Source organism: Colletotrichum karsti (genome assembly GCF_011947395.1).
Source record: "Colletotrichum karsti strain CkLH20 chromosome Unknown Scaffold23, whole genome shotgun sequence".
Taxonomy (NCBI): Eukaryota; Fungi; Ascomycota; class Sordariomycetes; order Glomerellales; family Glomerellaceae; genus Colletotrichum; species Colletotrichum karsti.
Genome location: NW_024065923.1, coordinates 364,705 through 382,931, shown reverse-complemented (window position 1 = coordinate 382,931; position 18,227 = coordinate 364,705). Strand labels below are relative to the sequence as shown.

The 18,227-nt window shown below is 52.4% G+C and overlaps 5 protein-coding genes across 5 annotated transcripts; 1 reads left to right on the top strand and 4 right to left on the bottom strand.

Annotated features, from left to right (window-relative positions):
- Nucleotides 1-170: 170 nt before the first annotated feature.
- On the bottom strand, nt 171-1,813 carry CkaCkLH20_07383 (26s proteasome non-atpase regulatory subunit 12; the record flags this gene model as incomplete). The annotated part of the gene is made up of 4 exons (XM_038890100.1): nt 171-791; nt 842-1,561; nt 1,614-1,670; nt 1,730-1,813. 4 exons carry the CDS (start codon nt 1,811-1,813, stop codon nt 171-173), a joined length of 1,482 nt encoding a protein of 493 aa, XP_038744578.1.
- Nucleotides 1,814-2,573: 760 nt separating this feature from the next.
- Nucleotides 2,574-3,085, bottom strand: CkaCkLH20_07382 (uncharacterized protein; the record flags this gene model as incomplete). Its single annotated transcript, XM_038890099.1, has 2 exons — nt 2,574-2,706; nt 2,763-3,085. The coding sequence occupies 2 exons, from the start codon at nt 3,083-3,085 to the stop codon at nt 2,574-2,576; spliced, it is 456 nt and encodes a 151-aa protein (XP_038744577.1).
- A 1,608-nt stretch (nt 3,086-4,693) lies between these two features.
- On the bottom strand, nt 4,694-10,677 carry CkaCkLH20_07381 (kelch domain-containing protein; the record flags this gene model as incomplete). The annotated part of the gene is made up of 6 exons (XM_038890098.1): nt 4,694-4,742; nt 7,338-8,299; nt 8,355-8,572; nt 8,622-9,050; nt 9,103-9,210; nt 10,623-10,677. 6 exons carry the CDS (start codon nt 10,675-10,677, stop codon nt 4,694-4,696), a joined length of 1,821 nt encoding a protein of 606 aa, XP_038744576.1.
- A 188-nt stretch (nt 10,678-10,865) lies between these two features.
- On the top strand, nt 10,866-13,890 carry CkaCkLH20_07380 (chloroperoxidase; the record flags this gene model as incomplete). Its single annotated transcript, XM_038890097.1, has 4 exons — nt 10,866-10,899; nt 10,943-11,316; nt 11,395-12,031; nt 13,148-13,890. The coding sequence occupies 4 exons, from the start codon at nt 10,866-10,868 to the stop codon at nt 13,888-13,890; spliced, it is 1,788 nt and encodes a 595-aa protein (XP_038744575.1).
- A 328-nt stretch (nt 13,891-14,218) lies between these two features.
- On the bottom strand, nt 14,219-17,283 carry CkaCkLH20_07379 (uncharacterized protein; the record flags this gene model as incomplete). Its single annotated transcript, XM_038890096.1, has 3 exons — nt 14,219-14,795; nt 14,880-15,276; nt 15,876-17,283. The coding sequence occupies 3 exons, from the start codon at nt 17,281-17,283 to the stop codon at nt 14,219-14,221; spliced, it is 2,382 nt and encodes a 793-aa protein (XP_038744574.1).
- Nucleotides 17,284-18,227: the final 944 nt, after the last annotated feature.

The following is an 18,227-nucleotide window of genomic DNA, read 5'->3' as shown; positions in this document are numbered from 1 at the left end:
TAAAACAGACTATAGAAGACGCCATAGACCTGATTAGAATAGACGGCAAGGTTTCATCAAAGCATAGACTGAAACATTTTTGCGTCCCAGTCTTGTTCATTGCCTGCCTCTAATGTTCTACAATTACACGCCGTATCCCGTGTGCCGACCCCGGAAGCCGTTAGAACCGTTTAATGCGCCTTAGTAGCCTTTCCCTTCCCCGACTTGGAGCCGCTGCTGGGCTGGATGTTGGCCATCATTTCCTCCTTGGTGATTAGGTGATCGATACGCTCGAGGTGGCCGAGCAGGCTCTTCATGTTGTGGCTCCACTCGTTAAGGATATCGTCCGCGTCTCTGGGCTTCGCGAAGCTGACAATGCGTGCGGGGCGATCGATCTTGGCGTAGATAGTCTTGGAGGTGACGAGCTCGCTGATGTACTTCTCCGTCTCGTCCTCGGTAAGATCCAGAAGCTGTGTCAGACGCTTCATCTGGATGCGAGTGTAGTACTTAGCCACAACGCGGACGTTGTGCTCAATCACCCTCTTACGCAGGTCCTGCCAGCGCTGGTGCGCCTTCTCATCCCCAGACTGACCGGCCTGGGCGTCGAAGACATCGGTCTCGCACAGGTGAGGGCCAAAGGTCTTCGCAACCTCGGGCCAGCGCATGAGCTCGTGGACGGTGAAGAGCTTAAGGAGGTCAGCCTCTTGGCTGACTTGGCTGATCCTAGTGTCTTTTTGGATTCGGTGAAGGAGATCGTGCTGTTCGTTGTCATGAGGGGCGAGGATGACGAAGTAGATGATGCGCTGCAGGACCTGCTGCCTGTTAGTATTGGAAGCACAAGGTAATTGGATGGGCGACCTACGGGGTGAAGCTTCTTGGGGTCCTCCTCGACAGCCTCGGTGTCCAGGACCTGGCGGTAGTTTTTGCAAACCTCGAGGTACTTGTCATCGTGCTTCGCAAGGATGATCTGCTGCTCGTAGTATCGCAGCTTCAGGTCGGTAGTATCGTCCTCCTTCTCCTCTGGGACCTCCTCGCCCCTTGCCTTCTTCTTCTCGCGCTCCTTCTTCTCCTTCTCCAGCTGCTCGGGCGTCTTCTTCGGCTTTCGCGAGAGGTATCTGGTGCTGATCTTACGACTGAGGATGCCAGCCTGGGTCCAGTCACCGCTCTCAATGCAGAGTGCGACTTGTGTGAGGATAAAATCGGTCTTCTCCCGACGGTCCATAGAACCAAACGTCTCCACCTGCAGCTCGCACAGGATGTCTGTTGCCGCTCTGAGGTCGCCTTGCTCCTTCTTGATGTCGGATAGGATTCTGGTAACGCGGGCACGCTCGACTTCTACGAAGATCTTGCCTTCGGTGACAGTTCGCAGGGTCTCGATGACGGTGAGCTTGGTTTCGAGGTTCGGTGTAGAGTCGAGGAAGCCCATCACCGCCTGAACCATCTTGGTAATAGCTTGCTTGAGCTGGCCATGCTTCTTCGACAGGACCAAGACCTGCTCGTTCATCAAGCTCCAGTCTCCAGCATCCTTGGCGAGTGTGACAATGGCGATGAGTATACGCGACGTCGAGGCAAGATCTGACGACTGCTCTGGGTTAGCTTGGTGACGTCGGGGAAGGGAGGGGCAGCGTGCTCACCTGACGGGTCTGCTTCTCAAGAACGCTGAGCTTCTCGATGGCAGCTGAAATATCGCTCTGCAGGCAGAGAATAGTCAGTAATAGCTCCAAAGCTGTGCAATTCCGATGCTGCCCACCTTCGCGAGCTGCTCGGCCTCCGGGATCTGCTTGTCCGTCTCCTTCGAGAAGTCCTTCTCGGGCTTCAGCGCGCCTTCGGACATGTTGGCGATTTTTCCAGGTCTTGTGTGTGGTAGAGTGTGATTGGTGTGTGATGGAAGGGTTCGCGCGGCGTCGTGGGAAGAATTCGTGGGATTGTTGATCGAGACGGCAAGGCTGATGGGTGTTTGGTGGGAGGCTACAACAGCTACGCAAGATGCTCGTGCCTACCTCACCCTGGCCACCTCAGATGCTTAGGTACCCGGATTAGGTAAGGCGGGGAGGCACGGAAGGGCGCACCTTTTCCCGGCTGCGGCTGCCCCACAAAGCCAGGTGGGGTGGTCTGTGTTCCACCTCACAGTCGGTGGGTTTCCCAGAGCTTCTCTCACTCTCACTGCTCATACAATAGCTGGGCTCATTTCACGCTACATAGCTGATCTCACTCAGTCAGCTGCCATGAGTTTACTTCATTGTTCTCGAAGCATTTAAATCGCCAATTTCCAGTTTTTCAGCTTATTAGATGTTCTTCTTATTGCAACCTCTCATCTCATCCCAGCCCACCTGTTATCTCATGGACGCAGCGCTGTGAAGACGAGTCTCTTAGATCCCCCATTTTGAGACCTGCGCAATTGAATCTCATATCGCATCATATGATTTTGATTTTCAGAGCTTCAAATATCATGGCCATGTGAGAAAATGCAAGTTTTCATCAATGTCTATTGTTCTCAAGTCTAGACTTTTCGATGCAATCATGTATCGCTAAACATTTACAAGATAAGTTTACACATTATGTACTAATCGACCCATCATTCATCCGGATATCTCTTAAGGGTTGACGGGAGGGGGAGTGTTGTCAATGACAATAGTCGTAGGAGAGTTGACCTGGGTGCAGAGCAGATCACCGAGACCGCCAGCATGGCAGTATGAGGGGACATCGCCCTCTCCCCAGAAGCCAACACTAATTGGTCAAGTCAGCAATACGATCAAAATCACAACATGGTTCATAAAACTTACGCAAGGCCAAGCTCATGGTAAATGCGAAGAGCAAACTCCGACTCAGTACCCTCTCTCAAGGTGAAGCGGTACTTGGACTCGCCGCAGGTGATGACCTCGGAGGGGAGTGCGGGGTTGGCGCCTACGCAGGCCAGGTCGGTGGCATCACGGCCAGTGAGACTGAAATTGACGTTGGTGAGGGTACCGTTCTCCTGCTTACGGACGGAGAAGTTGGTGATCTCAATGTTCTCCGACGGGTTGGGGGCGTCGGTGGCCTGAGGGGCCGGGGCGGCGATGGCGGAGGCGCCGAAGAGGGCGGCAACAGTAGCAAGAGTGAACTGCATATTGAAAAACGTTTTGTGATGCGTGATTTGGGTTGGAGTAATGTTGAGTGGTTGTTGGGATCGTGAAGTGTGGTTAACAGGATGCGTTCACAGTGGCAGAAGGGCTGTCCTTTATACACGAAGGTCACAGTGGATGAGCAGGCATCCTCGCCAAGTCGGTTGTCGAGCAAGTGAGGTTGGTGATTTCGACGTCACCGTCACCTTCTGTGGGGAATGCCTGTCCGGCAATGCCCAAAGAATTGGGTGTGCTACTCCAGATCTCCGAAGGGAGCCAACGACCAGCGCCTCCGAAAGCGAAGCCAAGAGAAGCGTCGGATCACCCCGTTAACTTTTAGGGGTCCCACCGGGCGGGAGTGGCCAGAAATAGAAGAACGAGACGAACCAGGTGATGCATCTTGGATCCAACTCGCCTCAACGAGGTTAAGAGTTCCATTTGTGGTTCAGCGTGCCCAGAGGAGCGGCAACTTCAGGCCGGAAGCGAACGTCTGCGGCCCTCCCTCGACGGAATGACGATGTCTGGGGAAGCAAATTGGGTCAGTAAACCGAACCAACTCGAATGGATTCGACACCTATTGAGCGCCTCGAGAGCAACGTTGACTTCGCCGAGCTGGTTGTTGCAATGGACAACCATAAACATGGGTTAGCGAGTGACGATCACCTCGTATTGCTTCCAGGTCTTGAGTGGTTGTTTTTGCCGCAGCGGGGACTCGGAACCACCTTTAGCTTTGCATTCTTCTCGTTAAGCGTAATCTAACCACGAACGGGGTTGGACCCTGGCTTCCCGTCCCCGTGCAGCTCCGTTGTGGTGTGCTATCAACCCGCGTTCCGCGGAACGATGTTCGTCCTTTCAGTGATCTTTGCACAGTAGAAACATCAAATTGACGGTGCCATTGACGGAACTACATATTGCACGTGCTGTTTGCTCCTCTCGGACAGACAATCCGGGCGACGAGCCGGCTTAAGACACGTTCTTGAATTAGGGACGGGGAATAGCCGAGGTGAACCTATCTCATAGCGGCTGCGCGCCCCGTAGGTTTGAAATTAGGACAGAAACTGGACGTCATCGTCTTCAAGCGGTTCTCGTGGAGTCGATTTAGCTATTGATCCAAGGGATGTCATTCAACTTCGCAAGAGAAAATGACCAGGTTTCTGCTTTCAATCCTAGATTTTCTCATTCACTAGCCTTGTATGTTCACAAATACGCGGCTATCCTTCATTTCATAAGAAGGCTATGTTGGCGATATTTCAACATGCTGGTCCGTCCAGCTGGTACACTGATGTAGCCGAACCCTCTTGCCATACGGTCGCATTTGCCAAGTACATAAAATATCGTGTACCACACAGCCCGGCGGACGAGAGTACGAGACAGCCATTACTCATTACAACGTGCACTGTCAATCGTCGAGCCCACCTATCTATCGCATAGACATCAATCGCATTTCACAGTAAGCACCTGCCGGTAACAGAGGTACCGGATCCGTTAGAAAATGCAACGCTAGGCGTCAATTTTGATCTTGCGGGCATGTTTGACGTTGTCTGGTATATCACGTCAACCACGAGGAAACTGTTCCTTGCAGTCAGTCGTGGGCACCATGCCAAGCGTATCCATCAGAGCTTGTACTTCGCAACGCTCTCGTCGGGGTTGTCGCGAAAAGACCTGTTTGGCGCAGTTAGTTTCTGTCACTGATTCACGCTGTCTCCATCATGGCTGGAGATCAAATGAAGTGATTAACTCCAGCCGTTGGCAATCTCACATATCTCTTGCTATAAATTCTCGATGACTGTGTAACCAATATCGTAAAATTCTGCACCCTTCATTTGAGCCACATAATATTTTCGGCCACCGCGTATCAAGTTGCAAAGGGAAAGATGCCATCAAAGTTCACATTAGAAGCTCAAAAGCTCAACAGCAGAATGCCCAAACGATCAAAATCAAGGGCAATCTTCACGGCTTCAGCGCTACCGTTCTACTTTTCGGTCTGGCTGTTCTTCTACGTATGCTTTTCATTGCCTATCACCTGCATTTCTATCAACCTAACTTTCGACACTTGCGCCAGGCATTCGATTCCCATCATTTGCAGCGCGATGAAGCACATACAATGCGGAGGAACAGCAACCGAAGTCATGGCCACATTACTTACCGGGGGGTTGCCATTTCTCTTCGGGCTCTTATGAGATCGCCACGGAGAGCAAGCGTTGAGGGAGCACGAGCGTCAATCACCGTAGAGTATTGTTTAACAATACCAAGACTGAATCACTACTTGCCATTATGAGCGCAAGTAATCATCAATTTAATCTTTTACACGTTTCCGCAACCTTCCCAACTTCCGAACCGTTTGATGATATGAAATGAATGCCCGTAAAAACAACAGCTGGGACAACACGCACCATGCTCTTCCCAAATAACCAGAGAAGTTAGGTTTCGCACTAATATCGCAACAAAAACAATAGCCATAGCGGAAGAAGCGGTTCAGCTCCGCCGAGACGGAACAACCTCCGCAATACAGTCATCCACTGTTAACCTTTTCTTGCAACTACTTCTTGCCACTTCTATGCCTATCCTTGTTGTTGTTAGCTCTAGTACTGCGCTTATTATCCGTTATCACTGTGCAAGTATTCGGCCAGGAATAACCGTGGAGTAGTGTAGTTGACCGTAGACTTCAGAAAGCGAGTCAGATCCCCTTTGCTAACCACCACTCGTGGTAGATCTGAGACGTATCGGATGAACCCGAGTAGCTGAGACTTCTGCCGATAGCCACGAATAGGGCTGTAACTGCCACGCTGATCCTTGCATTTCTGGATGTTACAGGCCGGCCGAGATGCAAAACCCCAGGTTTGGCGGAGGCTTTGAGGCTTAGCGAGTGTCCCGGCCGAAGCTTAACACCTGTTCGCCCATGCTCTTGGGTCATGCCACGAATCAGAAATGCCCGTTGCTGATGTCCCGTGAGTAATGAGAGTTTCAATAGTTGACTTTCACCCTCTTAGATCGAGAAGATTAAATAGTCGCCTGTATCCGCGCCCACATTCTGCGTTATCTACGGCTCATCTAACAGTTTCTTTGATTATCTCTGGCAAGTCACAATGACCTTCTCGAAATCTAGTATTCTCACCCTCGCCCTTCTGGCTTTGACGATAGCAGCCCCCGTTACAGCTAGTCCCCTTCAAGAGTAAGATTGCTTGCATCCAAAGACTAGATGTGTTGACTTATCAACTTACTCAACTCAGTGTCAAATCTCTCGTCGAACGAGAACCTCAAGGCCCAGCACGATTCTCTTGCAGCTGTGTTAATGGAAAGAAACGCCAAATGAAGGCGCCTATCTGCAACGGTGCTGGTGGTGCTACTGGCGTAGATTCCAACAAGGACGGGGAGGCATGCAATGGGTTGACAACCAAGTTGACGACGCAAGACTGCCAGGCATTGATCGACCCGGCCTCCCACGTTGAGTGTGTTAAGACAGGTTGAGCTAGACATGGTTATAATGGAACCCACGTCAATTTATAATACGCTCTTCACATACGGTGCAAGCGCCTCTGAAGGCATTTCTTTGCGGTTGACCAACTTTCAACTATTACCCAACAGATGCCGGGAATGAAGTATGGACCACTAAAACCGTCCGGGCTGTGGCTCTGAGCACCCGAAGACTTCGGGCCAAACAGTGACGCTAAATGCAGAACCTACGCGGCCTTCCGGGATCCCCGGATGGAGTGCCGATTCCAGGTGGATCCTCGGCCTCCGTCATCTCCACCTCAGACGGATCGGCCTGCGGACCAAAGCGGAGAACTGGCGGCTGGGCTCTATGCATCCACTGACTTAGGTTGGAGGTGCCTTCCCTTATTTTCAAGCCGTAAGAGGGCAGGAAATTTGATATAAAGGCCTATTACGAAATTTCTACAATTTAGAGACACAATTTGCCTGAGATTATTTGGGCGTAGGACTTCTGTATAGTTTCTTTGAGGGGAAATATGTAGCATAGGAAAAAACAGCTTGCAGAGCAGGTCTTTAGCGACAGATATAGAGTTTAGCTCCTAGGAAACCAGTTCCCTCCTCGATATGAAATGAGATGACGGACCATTTTTTCATCCTCGCAAGTTCACTGCAAGCACCGGCCGCCTCGAAGTACCTCATCGTCATCGGCCTGCAGGGCTCAACCTCCCATGACTACCTTCGTATCCATGTCCCTCCGAACCAAGCGTGGGACTAACATCACCGACCCTTGGTGACGCCGTCACATCACTGCCCATCTCAACCCACCCTCCATACCGCGGGCTACTCGGCATCTCGCTCGCATTCTGAGGCACCTCCAACTCCGCAGCCTGCAAACCCGGTGTCGGCGACCTAGCGTAGGCAGGTTTCGGCTCGGTAGGTGACGAGTACGGGGTGTATCCCGGCAATTCCGAGAAGGCACCACTTTGGCGCGCTGCTTCCGCGGTAGCGGCTTCCTCCGCTCTTCTCCTTTTCTTGCGGCGGAAAAGGACAATGAAGATGCCCAGACCGACAAGCGCGATGGCGCCGAGAACGCCGCCGACCACACCGCCGACTATGGCGCCCTTTGACGGTCCATTTGAGGAAGGAGAAGAGGGAGATGGGGTGGAGCTGTTGGCGGCGCTGGGTTGCACGACAAGCGTGTAAGTCGGGGTGTACTCCGGTCTTTTCAGGGACGGATCGAAGATGTACTGGAGATAGACGTCGCTCCATGCACGTGGCTTTGTCATATATGCGCCCCCGGAAGACGTGCCGCCGATGGCGTCCACAACTTGCGACGGGACCGGAGCCAGCCGCTTTGCTGCTTCGGTGTCGTACTTCCCGGTATAGTTGTGCGTTACCAACGAAAAGATCTCCGCAGGCATATGGTCCGAGCAAGTATTGACGTTTGTGCCGGTGCCGTCATTCTTCGTTTGCATACCACCGACGATGAGAAGATTCTCGCCGACTGCATGACACGTGTGCCCATACATGCCGTCCGCACGGGTGTGCACCAGGATCCATTGAAAAGTTGGCAAGGTGAGCACCCAAATCTCCTCGGAGGTGATGTAGGTCGCGTAGTTCTCCACGCCAGCTATCATGTAGATGTTCCATGATGAGGAATCCTTGGCTGGCACGAGCACGGCGCAGATGTCGGAGCGGCCGGTTGGGATATCCGGAAGACCGAAGGTTTCCTGGCGAAACCAGAAGCCGGTTTCGATATCGTAGATGTCGACGAAAGACATGTTGATCTGCTTGCCGTCAGCTCGCTCCGCGACCATGGAAGTACATGAGATGACGACTTACGTTGATGTTTCCCGAGTTTGCGCCCTTCACTTGGACTCCGTAGGGCGTCGGATTGCGGGTGGTTTGTCCACCGAGGTTCACGATTATACCTTTGTCTCCCACGGGAACATGCACCATGGCGCCGTTCATGCGTGGACCGATGTATGTCGGAACCGAGATGTTGGTGAGCTTAGGCTGGGATTTGTCGGCAGTATCGAGTTCGAGCAGTCCTTCGAGAACTGGACATGTCAGTAAAGCTCTTCAGCGATGAGGTCTTTTCAAACTTACACCGAAAGTCTGACGACTGCGCATACTGAGTGTTTGCCGGGCCCGACCTGTGCTGAACGTATCCCTCAAAAACGTAACTCCGATTCAACGTCGGTGCATCGCAGAAGGCTGCTGCCCCGGGCCGATCAATGATCTCACCATTGTTGGAGATGTCGAAGTCCTTCGACATTGTCCATCGCTTATTACCAACGTCAAACTCCCAGATGGCAGGTTCTGGCATGTTCTCGTCTGCTAGGTATGCCGGGTTCTGCTCGCTGTTGAAGGAAAACCAACCGCCCAGCTGATAGACCTTCTTCGTGTTTTCGGAGTACCATAGAACATGCTCAATAAGGCCATTCGGAACATCAGGAGATTTGAAGATGGAGCTGTAAGGCCCTATCTCTTGGTTGGTGAAGTTGGTGGACAGGTCCAAGACAAGGAGCTGGTTGTCTGTGGCATTCAACTTAGTGAAGAAGTGGTAGCAAGACGCGGCTAGACTCACGCATTCCTGCCGTGTAGCCCCCAGCTTCTGTGTTGTAGAAGGTATTACCGCCCTTCGGCACGTAAGTATTGCCGCCGTCGATGTAAATCTTGCCATCGGCATAGACGCCTAGATATATTCAGAATCCCTTTCAGTAAAGTCGGGACGCCGATAGTCTGTCTTACTGGCATGTCTGAATATTCTGCAAAAATGTTGCGATAGATCGTAGACACTGCTGTTAATGCTGGGTGCGGGAATCGCGGTAGGTGCCGTGAAGACCGATGTACTGCTAGCGGACGAAGTTGCGATTACAGATGGAGATGGACTCTCAGAAACCTGTCTGTCGTCCAGCAGAGCATGAGAACACACTAATGCGGCCGCAAAGAGCGGCCAAACTAAAACAAACTCCATCACGGCACTTGATTAAAGATTAAAGAAGATGAGGAACGGGAAGACAAAACGGCCGGGCGGGGGGCGGGAATGGGTATTTGCAGAACATATGAGGCGTTGGCTGGATTCTGCAGGCCGTATCTACGACCCAGTGGAAAGGCAAGGGTCAGACTCGACAAACACCAGCATCACCGGCGACAGTCTCAGATGGGACAAACAGACGAGGGGCTGAAGAAGGACCGCAACCCAAGCTTTCGATAAAGCTGCAGTGGCGGGCGAGCACGAAAGCCTCAACATGCCCGTTTCGGCCGGTCTGGCCGACGATCGAATCAAGGCCACATGGCGAGTGCGGGAGCTAGGGTGCTGCCATTGGGCTCCGTTGGGGAAAGTGGTGAAGGGATCGTGAATCTCATTTGTCTGGGCAGATACGCCTCGAGATGCAAGGGAGACAGAGCCTGCTCGATTGAGTGTCACTGCTGACGGGCTTACGGCGTTGGGAGGCACAAGAGAGGAGACGGAGAGACGATGGCCGGCTGGATAAAAGGACCTCGGGCGAGGAGATGAATGAAGGGGTGTACAAGCCAGGCTGTGGTGTTTGCGCGACGGGAAGACGTCGATTGGCATTGTTTGCTGCGAAAATCAGCAGCTTGTCAGGTCTGAAGAGGAGCTTGGCAGTGTTTTCATCAGGGCTCCGTTACATAGGCCTGTCTTGTTGGTACAGGGGAATACAAAGATCGATAAATGCCGGGCCATACTCGAGTCTTTGGGTTATGAAGACTCTTCGCAGAAGGCATCCCTACGACGAGGCTCTTCAACGAACATGAGATGGAGGAGGGAATAATGGAAATTCATCGGTCAAGAGAGCCCCCTACAGCCCGCTGAGGCCCCCACGGCCCATCCCTTTTCCAGCTCCCACCTCCCGCTGACAGGTAGGCAAAGCTGCCAAGGATCCCCCGCCCTTTTCCCCAATCCTCCAACAACATCTCCTCCAACTCAGCGTCGTGTTGGGCTGGTATCAGTGGGGGAATTGACAGTCAGCGGCCCCCGCGTGCCGCTTGAGTCGGGCCAGTCCAGCCACAGCGCCAATCAGCGACGCAGCTGGATGATGCCACAGCAATCCGTCTTGCGCTGGCGTCCTGAAACTTGCTCACCTCCATACCGTTTTGGGATTCGGAGGCTGGTCACAGGGCTGTTGCTTGTGTTCATGTGCGAGTAGGATCTTGATAAAGCTCTTCTCTTGTGAAGATGGCGAGCTGATAAGAAGCTCGTCTTCCCTTGAAAGTTGACAGTTTCATCCTCATCTTGCCGTTTCCTGTGAGGTCAATTGAAAGCTACAAATCACTTGCACAGACAGCCATCAAACAGGGCCGGTTCCCATACTAATTCACCTCAAAATGCCTGCCATCTTCGCCGACCAGTTCGTCTCCTGTTTCTCGCACCCGAAGACCTTGACTCACATGTTTTAACAGAGTTCTGCCCGCTGGGAACGAGCAGAAGACGAAGCTCGATGTTTCGGTCAAAGACCAAGACGTCACCCAGCGCGAGCTTCCCGGTATCGCCGATTGCGCGACTCACCTGAGACTCCTCGACACATTCGTCGCTCTCCGAAGAAGCGTCGAGTTGCTGGCCGATGAAGCAAACCTCACTGCCGAACAAGGCTGGGATCTGTACTGCAAACGGGCAGTCTCTCGTTTTGAGAAATGGAGCGCCGCCGTTGAGAGACAACAGCCGCCCGTCGACGTACTGATGGCATGGCACGCCCTCATGCTGCATCCCAAGGCCTACGCCAGGTTCATTGAGCTTGGCGGCAACCTCGGTCTGAGCGGGCTTGACTGGATTGAAGTTGTAAGTTCGGCTCTCCAATGACTCGCGACGGGTTCATTTCAGGTGAAGTTTGTTGCCCGTGCTAACAACGCTACACAGTCGAACTCGGTGGACGCTGACATCACCTTGTCGAGATTCCTTGACTTCATTGAGGAGGATAGCACGCTTGAATCCCTCGTTGCTGAAGGTCGCCAATCCACTGGCATCTTCAACCTCAAGAACTCGGCCGGCACGGTCCTGTTCTCATACAACCTCTCCGCGGCCATCAACCGACAGTTCGACTTCTCCTCGAAGATGTCACGCTATGCTTGGCTGCGCTCTCCTACCGCAGAAGCCACCATCGCGCAGTCCATCGAACGCTACCGCAACTTCTTCCACCTTATCGGTGCTCACCCCGGTACGGTGATGGTCCCGACCCTGGACATCGACCTCGTCTGGCACACTCACCAGCTTTCACCCCTCCGCTACCGCGCCTACTCCAAGAAGATGGCCGGTCGTCTCATCGACCACGATGACGAGATCAGCGCCGACAGGTTGCAGGAACTGACGACGGACATGCAGAGTCTCTGGCGCGAGGAGTTCGGCACGGAGTACCACGCTTGTCTCTGCTGGACCTGCGAAGCTGGCAGGGCTCACGTCAACGTCGAAGCCGTCGAGGACAAGCTGTGCGTTGAGGAGAGCCAGAGAGAACTCCTTCCTTTGGCTGATCTCGCTTTCCCTCGGTGCACAGACTGCGGTAACCACCCCACGAGTTGCTGTCCTCCTAGAGATGGTGCTGAATGCGGAAGCGGTTGTGGTGGAGGTTGCGGCGGCGGGTGCGGAGGCGGATGTGGAAGCTGTGGCGCCATGAAATAACTTAGAGGCATCGTGAGAGGGCCGAGGAGTACCAGGACATCTTCACATGGGGTTGAAGGAGGCAAAAACAAAAGATATTGCCTCGTACCTGAATCGAACAGGTGATCTCCTCATTACTAGTGAGGCGCTGTACCACTAAGCCAACGAGGCATTTGTATCGTTGGATGGTTGAAGCATTGAAATCTGTCAATATGAAGCATTCTGAACGAAATTTGTGGGCGAAGGGGTTGATGTTGACCCACATCATGCATTTCCGGGCTCCCTGCAGCCGGCCCATGTCAGCCGTGGGATTTCCCGCCCGGAGCTGTCAATCACGGGAACTCTCGTGTTCGCATTGTTATTGCGGAAACGCCAGATTGGATCTCATGGGACATCCCTACCTGACCGGTGGCCTTCCAAGACTTTCACTTAAGTTGACTTTTTCTAGAAATATTCGATCGCCGTTTCATCTAAGGTGGTAATGCAGCCAGCCAATGAGAAAACAATCAATTGTCAGCTAACAGCGTGGCGGCCTTCCCAAGTCCGAGAAAAGGGATGAACTATGACTTTAGGGCGCATATCGGAAGTAAATATAGACCAAAGTGGTATCATTCGTGCTGATTTGAATGTTTCTGTGCAGGACAGCCCGGCTTCCGAGGGCACCACGTAAGGCGCGGTAGTGGGGCCGGCTCTCTCGGGCTCACCGTCTTTCGGATCCACCCGGTGGCCGGTGCTCTCGGGAGCGTACCCTTCAGCCCCTTTCCCAGGGAGTAACACGATATTGTCAACTACGTCAATTTTGGCCATTTTCCCAAGCAATTGAATTTATAAAACCGACCTCACAATCGCTCCCAATTGTAGCTGTTCCTTTTGGATCACTACTCCTACTACAGGTAAATACTCTCGTTCAACATCGGCCCAGTGAGCCACCACATTCTTTAACAGTTTCCAACTGCATACCACTCTTTCTTTCCAACCTGTTCGAACTGCCTCAACTAAATCAACATGCGTGCCTCAGTCATGGTTGCCGCAGCTTGCGCCGCTACTACCAGCGCCTACGCTGTTCCTCGCGATGAGGATCCCAACTTCGCCTGGCAAGCCCCGGATGCCTCCGCCAAGCGCTCTCCTTGCCCGATGCTCAACTCACTCGCCAACCACGGTTATCTCCCCCGCGATGGCAAGTCTATCAGCATGGACAATCTGATCTCTGGCCTCGGCAAGGCTATCAACTTCAACGAGTCCCTCGTGCGCACCCTTGGAACACCGGCTTTCGCCACATCGACTACTGGAGACGCGAACACCTTCAACCTGGACGATATCGCGAAGCACAACGTCATCGAGCATGATGGCAGCTTGTCTCGTGCCGACTTTGCGGTGACGGGCGACGCCAAGACCTTCAACGAGACCGTGTGGGGAGAGACGAAGGGATATCTTGCCGAGGGCGCTGCCGCGACAGAGGACAAGATCAACGTTGCGACCATGGCTACCGCTAGGAGCAAGAGGATTGCCACCGCGAAGGCTACGAATCCTTCTTTCAACTTGACCACCAGCCAAGTCACGGTTTCCCTGGGAGAATCTGCTGTTATTCTCGGTACTTTGGGTGGAAGCTTCTCGTCGCCTGCTGCGCCGTTGGAGTGGATGAAGATTGTGTTTGAAGAGGAGCGTCTGCCCTTCAAGGAGGGCTTCAACACGTCGTCTGAGCCCATCACCACCGCCGAGGTCCTGGCGTTGTCACAGCTCATTGCCACCAGCTCTAGTTAAGCGAACAAAAGGGAGAGGGTAGCAATTGAATGTTCTTTTCGCAACTGATGCAGAAAGACTTAAGAGTCACTTCCATGTGCAACTGTGTGCTTGCCAACCGCCGTGTGGTTGGATGAGAGTTTCTCCCTTAAGGTTCTCGCTCCCGCGCGCTCTGTGAATACGTCAAGAGTCCCTTCTGAGTCGGGTTCGTCATCCCAATCATTCCTACATTACATGTCTTGAAAAGAAAATCGGGCCGTGGCTGTTACGTGAAGGCGGATGCTGCATAGGGAGTACATAGTCATACCTAAGTAAAAAGTGTGTAAACACTTGTGCAACTACATACATCTCAATTGTCAGAGTCCTCCTCCTCGGGAATTGCGCAGAATACTACTTCCTCGTCATCCATGAGCTGTTGCGAGCCGAAGCCTTCCTGTTCAGCGGTGGGATCTTCTATCTTCAGAACAGACAACATTGGGCGTCTCGTTTCTTCCGTCTCGTCCCCAAGCATAGCCCCCTTGCGATATTCCTCCTCACTCGTCACTTGCCCCGTCTTCTCGCCCACAAAGACTTTGCTTACACGGAAGGCAAATACAAAATCACTGCTACCTTCCCAGCTTGTCGCAGTCTTATTGCCCACTCTACCTTCTGTACCAGGACCGCCGCCGATAGGGACCGCACCGCCGCTCAAAAGTGTACCGTCAACTTCAACAGCGAAGGTACCACCCAGGCCCCGGGATCTCGAGGTATTGGCTTCAGCGCCACGGACAATCTTGACCCCAGTAATGATGTAGACGGGCTTGCGGTATCGAGCGTTTTGCAGGAAGCGCCGAACATTGTCAGACTCGATGGACTTCTGGACATATTGTGCTGAAGGGGTAAACTGGGTAGTTTCGAGAGTTTTAAAGATGAACCTTTCCTCATCACTTGAATCATACACAGTCAGCACATCAAGGGCTATGATATGATAGCCACAGTCTCGCAGTGGCTCACTTCAGTGGCTCACTTACCTATTGTCGATCTCAGCACCAATATCGACGCCGAGCCCAAGGATGCTGAGGAACTTGGTTAAGATAGAGAATCTGCCGCTTCGCAGTTTCTCCTTGGTGTATTGGACACTCTTCTTCTCTGTGGTTGAGACATCGGAATCACCTGGCGGCGGCACGCAAAATAGCGGGCGATGAGGCTTTTTGACCGATGTAATGACATTGCCAAGCCTGATTGCGCCTCCTGGGGGGTAATCCCAAGTTGGCGCGTAGAAAAAGAAGAAGTCGCGGTTCGCCATCAATACTAGAAAAGCCTCGTCTGCCGAACTGTAAGTCTTGAGGCGTGAGCTTCGTGAAGACAGACCATGCGGGGAAGCGTGATAAGAGGAAGGTGATAGTGACACATTCGAGGGGTTGGAGCCTGGAGCTGGTGGTCAGCATGGCTCGTAGGTCAGTCGACGAATAGGAGACAGGCACAGCGTCCCATTGATGCATCAAAACTGCTAAGCCCCATTATTGGCTATTCTTGAGACATCTACGATAGCTCGACAGGCTGTGAACGCATTATGAAGAAATGCGGGTTCAATTCGAACAATCTTTACAAGATATTTACAATCATTAGAATGGTGTATATTGGAAGATGTGACCTCTGAGATTCGACATGTATCAACCCCGAATGTCAAGAAAACCACATGTGCCCCGTCAGGTCGCACGTAATGGAGAACGAGTCAACGGGCTAGCACTACATAATGCTCCCCGTGCCATCTCGTAGCAGACCACGATTGGCAGTAGCGAAGATGATGTTCGAGACGCCACGGGTTTACGTGATTTAAACTTCAATTGATATCCTAAGTATTATCGAGGCAATCAGGAGTCTTCCGTGTTCTTCCCAATCTCAGCCTACTCGGCATCCAAGCCAACAAATACCACACCAGCGGAGGACAGAACAGAACCAGATGCGTGAAGGCAGAATAGAAGGAACTAGAAATTGACTCCCGAATTATATCTTCTCCAATGTACCTGGTAAACGCCATAACTTGGCAACATCCTCGGCTTCCTTTGCAACAAATATTCCCGTGTCCTTCAGCTTGTCCGCAGAGTAGACTCCAAAACGAAAGAAACTGAATCCACTCAGAGAATCCGCCAATCTCCGTCTGAATCCATAGGAGATTCCCAACAAGAAAGAACCAAGAGCCCAAACACCCAGAGGAATCAACGCCACCAACGGCGGCAGCTCACCCTTCGTAAGAATTTTGCCTTTCCTGGACGAAGTCAGGTTTGGCGCAGGCCAGCTACTTTCGAAACCGTAATGATTGTCGTACATGTGGCCGAGGACTTCTTGCCCGTGTGCCAAGTAAGCCGACTTCTGTAGATCCCTCGAGCTCACAAACTTAGAGGCCTGAATCGAGTTGGACTCTGAGCTCATGGCTCGAACATTAATGGAAGTGAGAATCTTCTCCAGGCTAGCCTGACCAGGTATGGACCGCGCCAAACCTCCCAATGGCGGAGTTGGGCTTTCCGCATTGACTTCTGGATCGTTATACGGTGTAGGTTCTTCGGCATTGAAGTGCGCGAAACTCGATGTTCTCGCGTCGATCACTGCGGAACCAAGTTTTGATCTGACAATGCAGCGAACCCCGATAGCTTCGGCTACCTCGACGGTGTTTTTCTCGCCCGGTTGGAACGGGTTGCCGGTGGAGCCGAGGAGCCTACTCCATACCTTATCCATTACGCTGTCTCTTTGACGATAATCATTCTCCTTGAAGAATGTCTCATTGGCAACCCAAGATCCATTGTCCGCTCTCATGAAAGGGGATCCGAGACCTTGGACGGTAGCGCCAACGCTGTTGTTGAAGTTGTCCACTTCAACATAATCAGCACCAGTCCGTACCTGCCAGACGACCCACTCAAGAACGTCTGCTCTAGAGTCGATCGATCTAAGCAGTTCCTGTCCAACACTATGGGGTGTATGTGGAAGCTCCGGCTCAGTCGTATTGAGTGTGGTACCCATTTCCGAATAGGACCATACATTGGTAACCGCACTTTTCATGAAAGATTTGGCAAAGCGCCCTGACGGATCTCCCGAGGTCCTGCCCGTATAATGACCGATGATGGTAAGCTCGGAGACGTCTTTGGCGATTGAGCAGTCGTAACCGACTCTGAGACCCCACGCTGTGCCAGAAATTGGTCCAAGAGCCTGCGGGACAATGAACATGTCCGGTAGTCCTGAGCTGCTTGGAAGGCTGTTGGGAACATCGCTCAACACCTCGTAGTCTTCGCGATTGATATACTCAGGTGTGAATATGATGCCAATTCCAGGTAACGTGACGGGGGATCCCATGTTCCACGCATTCTGGGCTCCGTTCGTACTTTCACCAGAAAGGCCGTATCTTTTGTGGAAGTTTGTCGAGTTGCGGCCAACAACCATTGGAGTTTCGTCAAGACGAACGTATCCATCGGACAATTCCATTGTCAGACCAGAGAGGGGCATTCCAACATATAAGGACAGACTGATGAACGCAAGGACGTACCACAGTTTGTACGTCCTCAAAGAAAGTCGTAAACTAGGGGTTTCTCCGCTCCTGCTCTTTTGAAAAGCTTTTGTGAGGCATTTGAACCAGCCCCCGGGACCGCTCCAAGTTCCTTCGCTGTGGCTCAGGAGCGCAACGAGATGAGGAGCTCCGAAAGCCGTGGTTTCCAGCATAGCGACCTCAACCCCGACGAGGCCATGTTTGGACCATTCCAAGGCGAACACACCGAGGATGAACCACGAGTAATAGATCCAGATCTCGGTCCTTGATCCATACTTCGCGGCATCGTCAAGGGTTCGACATAGTAGAGCTCGCCATATCCAGTAGTAGTATGCCGTGATGCCAAGCGGCACAAGCAGCAGAACAAAAGTTCGTGCCCAGTACCGACTTCTCGGGGCCGAGGGAGGTGCAACCGATGCTAATTTACCGGTGCTGGTATCTGATTGTGGGGTATTTGGAGATATGAGGTGATAGACGTCACCATTTTTTCCGCTGAAAGCATAGTTGTGAGCCATCGTGGAGCGAAAGATAAATGTTGCAGGCAACTATGCCGAAACCTCATCGGGAATGAAGAATCTAGCATCACCTCGTGCTTATATGCTTTCCAGCTAACGGACCCCAACTCTAAGATGCAAACATTAACCTGGCTCCAGCCGGTAAGTTGTAACAAACAACTCAAATTCGTATTGCGTGCTGACGGTCAGATTGGCACCCCCTTCTACCTTTGTCTGAGCAATCAAACGAACCCTATCCATGCAGCCAAGAGTGAGATCCCTTCAGCCTGCGGTATCACACCCGCTTATCAGTTCAGCTGCATTTGCTGCCGGGTCGCAGAAAATCA